A 12,596-nucleotide genomic window follows, 5' to 3' on the forward strand; every position below is an offset into this window, starting at 1 on the left:
TTCCCTAGAATTCATCTTATCTGTTATTTTTTTAAATTTTGAAAGTATATTTTCATTACCAGTATTTCCAATATCTTTATTTTCATAGATGCCTATTCTTACTTCAGTACTGCCTGGTTTTCATAATTTCTTGTTCTTTTTTAAATAGAAATTATTCCTTCATTTAGCTCTTAAGTATTCTAAACAGTTATTTTAAGATTTTTGTCAGACTGCTCCAGAAAATTAAGCTTCATATGGAGTGAACTTCTGTTCTAATTATTGATTTTTTAAATTGTGTTTCTTAATTCTTTCTGTGTTTTGAATTCACAAATGTCATTGGCACATCCTAAAATGATTCCTTGGTGTCATATGGTATCTAGTACATATATAAATTTCCTCTGTTATTTGAAAATATCTTTTTTACAGTTTTTTTTTTTCAAGTTAGAATCTAAACAAGGCTCAGACTTTGCATTTGGTTGTTATGCCTTTGAATCTCTTTGAACGTTGGTGTTCAGACTATTGATGGTTGGTTCTGGTGGCTGAGGGAGCTGAGTGGGAAGCAGCAGGAGGGAGGTAACGGATTACCTTTCTGCAGACTGTCTTCTTTAGTTTAAAAAAGAGAGAGTACTTTCCTTTGGACTTGATCTTTTTATTTTCATACTAATTTTAGTTGAATCCAGTTATGATCTTCCTAAAATGGTTTACCACTAAACACACTATTTCTTAGGATAATGTTACGTAATTTAGTAGGACATAAGTTGAAAAATTTTTTGAAAGTCAAATATTTTTAAGCACTCTAGAGTAGCAGTTAATATAATAGAGCAGAATCTCACTAACAGTAATGTCCAAATAATTTCAAAATGTTTATGACTCTTTCTAAATAACTTACTTTATTAATTCTCCACAGGCTCTGGATGAAAATTTTAGTTGTGATGAACCACACTTTGAGAGAGATAAAATGATTACTAAAATATACTTTAAAATGTGTTTTTTTAATATGTATAATCTCTATAAATGTGGAATATAAATTACAATAAACTGTAAGGTTATATTCTCCTTGTTGGAAATCTGGAGTTTCACAATACAGAACGTTAATGAGAGCTTGATTAACTTCCAGAACATTTTGAATGTGGTGCAGGCCTAGATATTAAAGCTTATTTACAGATGAGACACATGCTCTGTGTGATTTTGTAAGAAATGGAATCTGTAATAGCTTCAAATCCTAAGACCCATTATAAAGAAGAAAGGAGGTGAAAAGTAGAAAGTGTAGGAATCCAATGTCCAAATGTAGGAATATTTATTCTTTTCCAACAGTGTTAATGTATAGCAATAGTGTCTACCTTTACTTTTTGGTTCCTGATAATTCCAAGTGTTTGCTTTATGTATGCCTTTTAGATGCCCTAATGTGAGTCTGCAGAAGCTCTGCCTGTGTGTGGTACATTCATTGCTCACTTCCAGGAAGTGCATATACTGCCTTTTTTTTTTTTTAATTAGAAGAAATATTCTTCCTCTCCTTTCAAAGACCCTTTAGGCAACCAGTGTTAACAATTTCTTTTGAATCCTTCCAGAAAATATCCATGCATAAAATAATCCAATCCTAATAGCAGTGAACTTTTGTAAGTGGTTATTTCACATGCATTATCTCATTTAATCCTTCCTCAAGCCCTATTATCATCCACATATTGTGGATGAAGAAACTGAGACTTAGAAACATTAGGTCAGTGACTTACCAAAGGCCACAGAGATAGTAAGAACAAAACTAAAACTTGAGCCCAGCACTCTACCTCCTGAACCCTTCTATGAGAGTGTGTGTGGGGTGTGTGTATATATGTGAATGCATTTTCTTTTTTAATGCGGATGAAAGCATGTTTCACATACTGTTTTGCTCCTTGCTTTTTTTCACTTAGCATTATACCTTAAAGATTGCTCCCTATCAGCACACCCAAATATTACTATTTGATAGGAAAATATTTTATTTCCAGTGTCAAAATTAAAAGGCCATCACCTTTATGAATCCAAAGAATGCAGACCCAAGTCCTAACAATACCAAATCAGATCCAACCTGAAAGATCTTTGTTTAATACTCAGTAGGATAAAATCTAGGAATTGGGTGGTGTAACAAAAGCAATGAAAATAAGTGAAATGAAGTCTGCTTTTTAATACTCCAGCATTTTCCCCTTCTTTTTCTTATTCCTTCCTCAAATTTCCAAAGTCATGATTTTTTTATGACAGTGAACACCAGTTGTAGAGGTTGATTCGATACAGAGATCACCCAGGTGGTTCTGTTGAGTGGATTCTGGGAGTCTTCAGAAATCAGCTGCTCTCTGATCTGACCCATTCTGGATCAGTGTGGTTCATTCTCCTGCCTGTAATTTATTCTGACCCCGTGTGTTTTTGCCTCCCACATCTGTCTGAGGACAGATGTTAATGCAGTAGCAAGGTCTGGTTGCATGTTTGTGCCATGTGCTTCCACCCCTGGTTCCCAAGTAGTGCTAAATATCAGTACTAGTGACAAAGCGTCAGGATTGCACTTTCTTAACCTAGCGTTGGGCAGAATGTCATAACTACACACAGCTTTTGGGGGATAAAAGCTGTGGTTGCCAGAAGACACATCAGTAGTCAAATATAGCCTTTTATTTATTTTAGTTGAAAATTCTAAATTATTAGAAAAATCTCATCAGAGAGCCCCCATTTTTCTTTAGCATAGCTTAGTATAACATACCAATAAAGTTATATTCTTACTCTGGTGGAAAACTCTGCTTGGTGTTAGTTATAGAGAAAAACTGCCTACTGCTTAGTTTATGAGCTTACCTTTTGTATAGAGAGATACACAGTTTTTTAAATGGTCATTAAAAAAATAGTATATATGTTTTCTGAGCATAAATATGTTGTGAAATTTTTTTTAAACTGAATTGCTTTGCCTTTGTATCTTTATTTCCTCTTTTATGGATTATAAATGCTGAAGAAGAAGCTGAATAGCTTGAAACTTTCACTCTTGGGAGCCAGTAGCTACATGCATATGAAATATTCCATCTGCTCCCAGTCCTACACGACCACTAATCTATTTTCTGTCTCTGTTGATGTGTCCGTTCTGGACATTTCATGTAAATGGAATCATATAATACGTGGTCTTTGCATCTTTTCTTTCACTTAACATAATGTTTCAAGGCTCATCCGTGTTGTAACATGTACCAGTACTTCACTCCTTTTTATTGCCTCAAGTGGTTTGATACCCTATTTTTATGTTTGTTGAATATTGGCAAAACATTAGGCACAAAATAAATAAGCAGCTCTTGAAAATTCAAATACAGGACCTTCTTTGAAGTTTATAGCATCTCCTTTTGTCCCATGGAGTTTCCAGTGCTACAGTTTGATAGTCCTCCAGATAGAATCTTGTTAAGAGTTAAATAACCGATTAATCTCTGGGGAGTTTTCAAATCCTTACAAGAAATTTAATCTAGAGGGTTTTTTTGTTTTTCAGGTAAAGAGAAGTTTCTTGTTGGATAAATTTGTTACTAAAACTGACTTGCTTATTGTATCTGAGACCTGCCACCTAATTATGGTCCTGGAAGAGTTGTCAGCAAGAGCCATTTTCAACCTCTTAGAATAATATAATTAACAAGCAAACTAAAGGTGACCTTAGAGATTCCATGATACCACCACCTAATTTTACAGATGAAAAATCTGAAGGGTGGAGAGGTTAAGCTGCTTGTCCAAGGCCACATGGCTTAATTAACTTGCTTAACACCACATGTTTTTATAGAGGGGATTTTGCATTTTGGAGTCAGTTCTGGGAAGTAGCGAACAGGTGTATATAAATTAATGGTCCTGATAATTTTTGCCTTGTTTTTCCATAGGCATTGTTGGCATCTGAACCTAAGAAAGGTAAAATGGATTTATTGAAAATAACAATGAAAGAGTTAATCTCTTTGGCTGGGCCTACAGATGACTCACAGAGCACAGTCCCCAAGGTAATAATGGAAATCTACAACCCTGCTAGGAAGTCAGTGGTTTTAAATATTCGCTGTACTTTAAAAAAATATGTAATCTGCTCAAGATACCGAACTCTTGAAGATAAGACATACATTGAAGGTTTTTTGGATGAGTTTTGCTTTGGTTTGGGTTTTGGGGCCACAAAATAAACCATTGCTTTAGTTGATATATATTGACCAAAGTGATCTATTTTTAAACTCTAGTGAAAACAGTCAATTTAGGCAAGATATTTTATAATATTACTATTGTATCTAAAAATGAATGTGCTGTCACTTTAAAATTTTATGTGTGCTGCTTTGAGTTGTTGTATATTTTATAATTCAGCAGTTCAATCTGTCCCTAAAATGGAGTGTCTGACTTCTGATATGTTCACATTTTGATTTTAGCTAATACTTTGTCCCTTTTAGTCACTGCTAACATTGGTTTAAGTATATATTTGTGTGTGTCTGTGAAGTTGGGTTAAGTATTCCACACAGCTCTACTCCATTCTATGGTAGTAAACACCTGTCAGATACTTCTTGTCTGGGCTTTCTCAGTAAATGCTTCATGGTAGGATGTTTCTACCCAACTGTGGGAGGCCCATGTTAGGTCAGAGGACAGACTGAGAGCTGAAGTTTACAATCAAGTACAATAAGTTTATATGGTTTTATTTCGGAGCCTGTGGGAGGTTTTAAAGGGAAGCCCCTGGGCCAGAATGTGGACAAGTGGAAAAGGATAGGATTTGTTAACACATGTCAAATGGTAGCCTGTGACGCTATGATGCGAAATTTCTTTAAAAATTTTAAATAAAAAGTTAGATTTGCAGATACTAACTACTATATATAAAATATATAACCAACAGGTTTATACTGTATAGCACAGGGAATTATATTCAATATCTTGTAGTAACCTATAATGAAAAAGAATATGAAGTCGAATATATATATGTACATGTATGACTGAGCTATTATGTTGTACCTCAGAAATTGACACAACGTTGGTAAACTCCAATTAAAAAAAAGTAAGTAAAAAAAAATTACTGATCACCTTTCAGATTTTATGATATTCCCCCCTCCAAAATGTGAAAAATGTAATTGGTTCCATTTTCTTAGACTATCACCTTAAAAAAATAGTATTTTTAATAAGAATATCTAAAAATAATGGAGTTTGGTTTTAAAGAGGGCTTTAAATTATTGCCTTAATTAGCTTCAAGATCATTAATTGCCACTAGTGATCATTTTTATTAAATTGGTAAAAATTTAAAATTTCATCTCTGACCAGCCTTCTAGGTGTTAGATGATATTTGCCTTCCTTCTCCCCCTCATGCTTTATTTATTTTTATAATGTATCTGTGAAACATTTCAGCACATAAAAATGTCTGGTGAATAATCAACATCCATGAAACCGATTCCAAGTTTAAGTGAAACATTACAGATAAAATTGTGTACACTGTAGATTCCTCCACATCCTATTTCCCTTTCTTCCTCCTCAGCTATAATCACTAAACCAAATCATTTCATGCATTTTTTTTATTCTTTTAAGAGATTTTTTTACATGAATGGTGATATCTGCACATCGTTTTATAGTTTGGGGTTTTTTCAATCAACATTTTAAAAAATTAGTAAGCTCCAAGTTCATTTTCATTTCTGAGCAGTATTTCGTTGTATACAAATTTTTGCCTTTCTACTTGGTGTGAAATGGTATTTCCCATTTTTATTTTGCATTCTCTGATGACTGGCTAGCCTTAACATCTTTCCATGTATTTATTAGTCTTTTGGATAACTTCTGTGAATTGCCTGTTTAAAGACTTTGTCTACCTTTAATTTGGTTATTTGTCTTTGTTTTGCAGGAGTTGAGTTTTTTGTTGTTGTTTTAAAATTATTTTTCTTATATTTTTTCCTTTTTGCATTACACATATCTTCCCCAGTCTGCCGCTTCTCTTCACTTTGCTTATTATTCTATTATTGCCTGGAAATTTTAAATTTTAACCAAATGGAATACATCAGCCTTTTCTTTTATGGTTTGTGCATTTGGATCAGGGTCAGAAAGATATTTTACATTTTCTTTTTAAAGTTTTAAAGTTTCACTTGTCACATTTCCGTCTTTATACCATCTCTAATCTGTTTTTGTTTGTAAAAGAAAATAATTTAGTATTTTCCCTTGGATTAGCAATATACAATCATTTTTTATGTAATACATTCTTTCCCCTTCATTTATGACATCACTTCTCTCATGTACTGTTTCTGTCGACATGTGTGTCTGTTTCTGTGCTCTATTCTATCAGTCTGTTAGTCTATCCTTGGGCCAAAATCACTGTTTTAATTACTATATTTTTTCAATAAGTTTTGGTATCTGGTAGGGTGAATCTCCTTTTTCTGTTTTTCTTCAGAATTACCTTGGGAATATTTGTCCCATTGCTTTTCCATATAAATTTTAGAATCAGCTGGCTAAGCTCAACTGCAAAGCCTTTTTTGAATTTTGGTTGAAATTTAAATTTATTGATTTATTTGGGAAAAATTTTTTTTGGTATTGACTCTTCCAGTCCATGTCCGTGGCTTATTTCTCCATTTATTCAGATCTTCCTTAATGTTTTTCATTATATTTAAGAATAATTTTCTGTGAAAGTCATATAGATCTTTTATGAAATGTTCAACAACCTATCTAAATTGCTGTATTACAATTAATGACTTGTCTGTAAATTCTTTGGATTTTCTTTATAGATAATCCTATCTTTAGTAAATAATGCTAAATTTGCTTTACTTTTCAAATTCTTTAAAAAATTTTTTCTTATTCTGCTGGCTGGCACCTGTAGTACAGTTTTGTATAGAAATAGAGATAGTGAGCATCCTTTTGTTGTTTCTGATATTTGCTGTAAGTTTTAATCTATCTCTTATCTCATCAAATAAATCAAGTTTTATTGAATGCTTTCAAGCATTTTTGAGATAAATGTTTTCTTCTAGAATTTGCAAACATCATGAATTATATTGACTTTTTAGTATAATACCATCTTTCCCTACAGAGAATGAACTCCCAACTTTGAAATAATTTTTTTTACTCATTGCTAGATTCACTTAAACTTAAAAAAAACCTTTTTTTCTCGTATTTTCCCTGGATTAACATGTGGTTTTCCTTTTTCATGCTGTACCTGTCCCTATTTTTATGTGAAATTTGTATTGAATTATACATACAAATAATATGTGTGCCTCTATAAAGTTTCACAAAGTAAACATACTTCTATAACCAGCAAGAAACAGAACATTTTAACACCTGAAAGCCCCCTTCATACTGCCTTCTAATCAGTACTTTTTACCAGTGTAACCACTAGCTTAATTTTAATTCCTTAGTTTTACCTGTCTTTTTTTCTAATTTCATGTAAATGTAATCATACGTTATATATCCTTTTGATATGGTTTCTTTTGACCAACATTATGTTTATGATAGCCATCCATATTGTGAGTTACTCATTTTCATTGCTTTGTAATAGTATACAGTTTATTTACCATTCTTCTGTTTATGAACATTTGGGTAGTTTAAAATCTGAGGTTATTGAGGATAGTACTTTTAAGAACACTCTTGTACATGCCTGATGGTGAGCACAGATATACGTTTCTTTTGAGTAGATACTTGGGAGTGGTTATTGGGTATGTGTATGTTGAGCTTTGATAGATACTATTGTTTCTCAAAGTAGTTGTCTCTACCTTATTTTGAAAGCCAGGCTGTACTAGACTGATAAAATAAATTTGGGAGTCTTCTCTAAACAGTTTAATACAGATTTGGATTATTTATTCTTTGAATATTTGGTAGAATTCATCTGTAAGCTCACGTTGGTCTTTTGTGTGTGTGTGTGTGTGTGTGTGTGTGTGATTATTTTGTTGGGTTTGGCTTTTTTTGTTTTCTTTTTGGTCTGTTTTTTAACTGTTGATTTTCTTTATATGATGTAGTGTCTGTCTTGCTTCTCCATTTCTCCCTGAATTTGTTTTGGTTAGTTCTGTTTTCTAGGAAATTATTCATTTTGTCTTAATTTTTCTAATTAATTGGAATAGTAATATTTTTGCTTTATTCTCTGATGCACATGTAGTCATGTCCACTTTGGTATTCATACTATTGCTTATTTTCTTCATTCTCTTCTTGGTTAATCTTGTCAGAGTCTTGTTTCTATTTCAAAGAATCACCTTTTGGTTTTGTTAATACTCTTAGTTATATCATTGCTATTTTCAAATTTTCTGCTCTTTTTAATTTTCTTTCTTTATTCTGAGTTCTTTTTTTTTTGTCATCTTAATTGGACATTTTTTCCAATTCACTTTGTTTAGTAGAAACATTTAAGGTGTACTTTTCTTTTACGTTCTACTTAAAGTGCATGGCACAAGTGTTGAATTGTAGCATCTTTGTTCAGCTCTAAATATTAAATGTTTTTCTTTGACCAGTGTTTTAAAATGTATCAGTTTTAAAGGTATATAAACAAATTGATTTCTAACTTAATTCTACTATGATCAGAGCATAATCTGTAAGATATTAGTTATTTGGTATTTGTTGAGGCTTTATTTGTGGCTACGTGTGAGGTCATTTTTAAAAAAATAAATGTTTCATGTGTGCTTGAAAAGAATGTACTGTCTCTATTTTTTAGGTACAGATTCTACATATGTCCATTGGATCAAGCTTTTTTTATTGCATTGTTCAAATCTTGCTAACTTTAAAAAATTTGATTTATCAGTTATTAGTTATTAGATTTTATTAAAATCTGCTATTTCATTTGTGAATTATCCATTTATTCTTGTAATTTATTAATTTTTGTTTGTTTGTTTTGAGGCTATGCTACTAGATATGTACAGATTTAGAAGTCTTCAATAGTTTTGAGCCTACAACTAATTTTGAACTTTTTATTCTAGGTTCACGCTTTAAATATCCTTAGAGCCTTGTTCAGAGATACACGTCTGGGAGAAATTATTATCCCTTATGTTGCTGATGGAACTAAGGCTGCAATTCTGGGCTTTACATCCCCAGTCTGGGCAGTAAGTGCTTTTTCATTGACTTAATTATACCTCTGAGTAGATGTTAATAAACTAACCTTTCAGTGGATGATAAAAAATATCTATTCCATTTTATCAAGGAGTTTCTCTAAGGAATAGCTCAGGCTACATTTTTACCCTTGGCATTTTATGGTTACATTCTGTTTCCTTTGTTGGTTTATTAGCCATGACTCCTTGTTTTCTTATTTTAGTGATTGCTTTAGAGTTTCTGATATACATCTTTAACATCACAGTCTACCCTCAAGTGATATTTTACCACTTCACTTAAAGTCTAAGAACCTAATAATATATACTTCCATTTCTCTCCTCCCAATCTTTGTGCTTTTATTATACATTTTACTTTTATGTATGTAATAAACCCACACTATATTGTCAATATTTTTGTTTAAGCTGTCAATTATTACTTTTAAAAAGTTGACCATATTAACCATTTTTAGGTATACCATTCAGTGGCAGTGTAACTCACAATGTTGTGCAGTCATCACCACTCTCCATTTCCAGAACTTTTTCATCTTCCCGGGCAGAAACTTTGTACCTGTTTAATAGTAACTTCTCATTATTTCCTCCCTTCAGCTTTTGTGTGAATTCTACTTTCTGTCTCTGTGAATTTGCTTATTCTAGGTACCACATATAGGTGGACTCATAACAGTATTTGTCTTTTTGTGTTTGGATTATTTCACTTAGCATAGCGTTTTCAAGATTTATCCATGTTGTTGCATATATCATAATTTCTTTTTTAAGGCTGAATGAAATTCTACTGTGTGGATATATGACATTTTGTTTGTTCGTTTATCTGTTGATGGATGTTCAGTTTGTTTCTTTTTGGCTATTGTGAATAATGCTGCAGTGAACATTGGCGTGCAAGTGTCTGTTTGAGTTCCTGCTTACATTTCCTTCGCGTATATCATTTAACTTTTTGAGGACCTGCCGAACTGTTTTCCACAGTGGCAGCACCGATTTTCACTCCCATCAGCAATGCACAAGAGTTCCATTTTCTTCGCACCCTCACCAACACTAGTTAGTTTCTATCTTCTTTGATAAAAGCCATCCTAATAGGTCTGAAGTGGTTTCTCACTGTGGTTTTGATTTGCGTTTCCCTCACGATTAGTGACGTTAAGCTGGATGCAGAATGACTAAGTATTTGGATGTGTTTTTCTTTTGGATGTTGTGTATTCTGAGTTTCAGTGTGTTAAGCGAGTGCTGGAAATATACTCTATCAAAAGGTGAAAAAAATAGACACTCACAGAACATTAAAATGGGGGAAATTAAATACTGAGTCCCATTTTTTGAAATATGATCGCTGTCCAAACTTTTCGATTCAAAACCCTAAGATAGTAGGCAATACCCAGTATAGTTGCTGGATTTAAGAAAATAAACTTTTACATGTTTTTAAAACATAATTCCTGGGAGAAACACCATGATTTTATTGTTTTCCTACATCATTGTGCCTTGTTGAATAAAGGAGACTAATCTGCGGTTTGTAGGTACTTGACTGTAGCTAAAAAAATCCCCCCAAACAAAAAAAAAAAGACTGGCAAGGGAGCGAAGAAAAGAAGGAAGAAAAGAAGCTAGACCTCAAAATGTTACCTACAAAATGGAGAATTTACTAGCAAGGCAGGCTTTCCAATTAGTGAGTGGTATAAAGCATTTCATAACTGTCTGGTGAGCCCCCGATTGAGAGTCAGTATATTGCAATGTAGCCCAAGGCACAGACTCCCAAAGTAAAGAGGAATCCTCAAGGTTGCCAATGCTTGCCTGGAAAATTGTACATCTTCCTGTAAGAAAGATAAATGTCTGAAATTCTGTCTAGGAGCATTGCCTAACTTCTCCTGAGGACACAGTGTTTACCTTTTGCGTTTACAGGAAATGGAGCAATAGCAGTATACCGTCAGGAGAGGTGGGAATGTGGCTTGACCGTCAGGAAAAGTAGAGATCATAAAACTGATTGCCAGAAATATCAGTATTGTTTTCTTCAAGCCATTAATTCCTGATGAACAGAGAAACGTTCTCTGTGAAAGAGCTTTCAGAGAATGAAACCTGGCAACTTTTCCAACTTTTTAGCAAACTGAAACAGAAATGAATGGGTCATTTTTTAAAACAGTAACACATGTGCGCTGCAGAAATTTTGAAAATAAAAGCATAAAAAGAAAAGCAAAAGTTCCCTGTTAAAGCTACCATGCAGAAAGAATAATTTGGGGTATTCTTTCTTTCTCTTTTTTCTCTACGTGGGTTTCATATGTGTGAAGTACATGTATACACACATATCTACAAAAGACAAATATATTTAAGTGTTTGTGTATATATAGTTTTATTTGGGGGGAGTCTTCCCTTTTAACACAGGTTATAAGGAAGTCTTTTTGTTTCTATCCAGTTTGTTTGCTTTACTAGAAAGAAGAAACATCATAGCTGTCGTGATCCATACAGTGATTTTAAGATACTGATTATTACATTTCCTTCATTATAAAAAACCTAATGTAAGATATGCCCGAATTATAAACCAGCATACTCAATGAATGTGAAGAAGTCTTTGTTTTACAAAACAATTTACCACAGCATTCTCTACTGAAGTCATTTAAAGAGTGATTTTTCCTGAACACCTGTGAAATATGGTTTGATTTATAGAAATATGATTTGTACACATCTTCTCAGGACTATGTCTTGTGCCTAAAGGTACATCTGTATTTTTGACCTAATTGTTTTGTTTGATAAGTTAGGAAAAAACACAAGTAAAACAAACTTAATTTTAATTTTGCAGTAAAGGAACATATCCTAGGAAAATTCATGTATATATTTAGTTTTTACAGGTTTCTCAGTTTGTATTGAGACTATACAGATCTCTTGATCTTTGCCACCTATTAGGCATTTTTTTAAATCCAGGGGAAATGTATTGTTGTAAATACACTGGGCATTAGGCATAATACCTCTTGTGTGGCAGACGATATTAATTACTAGAAATACAAAGATAAGTAAGACATAATCATAATAGTGGCTGTCTTACTGAAAATTTTTCATGTGCTTAGTATCCTTTACATTGACTATTTCAGTTAGTACTCAGAAGAACCCTGCTAGGTAGATTCTGTGATTATAACCCCGTTTTACAGATAGAGAAGACAAGGTTCAGAGAGGTGAAATAGCTTTGACTAAGGACCCATCACCATTCTTTGTCTGACTCCAGATTCTGTGCTAATATTGCAGAAAGTTTTGGATATTATAGGCATACAGTAGAGGTGCATTTTACTTACATTTCTAGGGTTTTGACCCTATTCCTTTGAAGACAAAGGTAGAGGTATAGCCTAGGTGCTAAGGTTTTATTGAGTGGTACAAACCTGAAACAGCATGAATGAAGGAAAAACGTGAGGCAGGAAGGAGGAAAGACATTACCAAGTGGGCCTTAACCTTGCAGGAGAACAGAGCAGGTTGTTTGGTCATGTGGTGTATCTTCTCTTCTAGCCAGGCCATGTGAAACTACCAACTCTGGAAACAGTCCCATCTTCTGTCTCTTATTGGTCAAAGTTCACCCTTTGGGATGTTATCACAACCCTTGGGCAGCTGCTGGACAAACCCAATCCCAGGCTCTGCGATGTAGCATCTCATCTGAGTCTGGAAATGGCTGGATGA

The 12,596-nt window shown here is 33.3% G+C and overlaps 2 protein-coding genes across 2 annotated transcripts in view; both read left to right on the forward strand.

Moving 5' to 3' along the window:
• LOC140685378 (tRNA (32-2'-O)-methyltransferase regulator THADA-like) overlaps nt 1–8,959 on the forward strand; it is a 68,103-nt gene extending 59,144 nt beyond the window's left edge. The window contains exons 23-24 of the mRNA XM_072973985.1: nt 3,837–3,950; nt 8,838–8,959. Of these exons, the coding sequence (XP_072830086.1) occupies nt 3,837–3,882 (46 nt within the window). The 3' untranslated portion in view covers nt 3,883–3,950; nt 8,838–8,959. The remainder of the gene's footprint in view (nt 1–3,836; nt 3,951–8,837) is intronic.
• LOC140700566 (tRNA (32-2'-O)-methyltransferase regulator THADA-like) overlaps nt 8,928–12,596 on the forward strand; it is a 99,836-nt gene continuing 96,167 nt past the window's right edge. The window contains exon 1 of the mRNA XM_072973989.1: nt 8,928–8,960. The gene's annotated coding sequence lies outside the window, so the exon portion shown is untranslated. The remainder of the gene's footprint in view (nt 8,961–12,596) is intronic.

The sequence above is a fragment of the Vicugna pacos genome, chromosome 13, assembly GCF_048564905.1.
Source record: "Vicugna pacos chromosome 13, VicPac4, whole genome shotgun sequence".
In the NCBI taxonomy this organism is placed as follows: Eukaryota; Metazoa; Chordata; class Mammalia; order Artiodactyla; family Camelidae; genus Vicugna; species Vicugna pacos.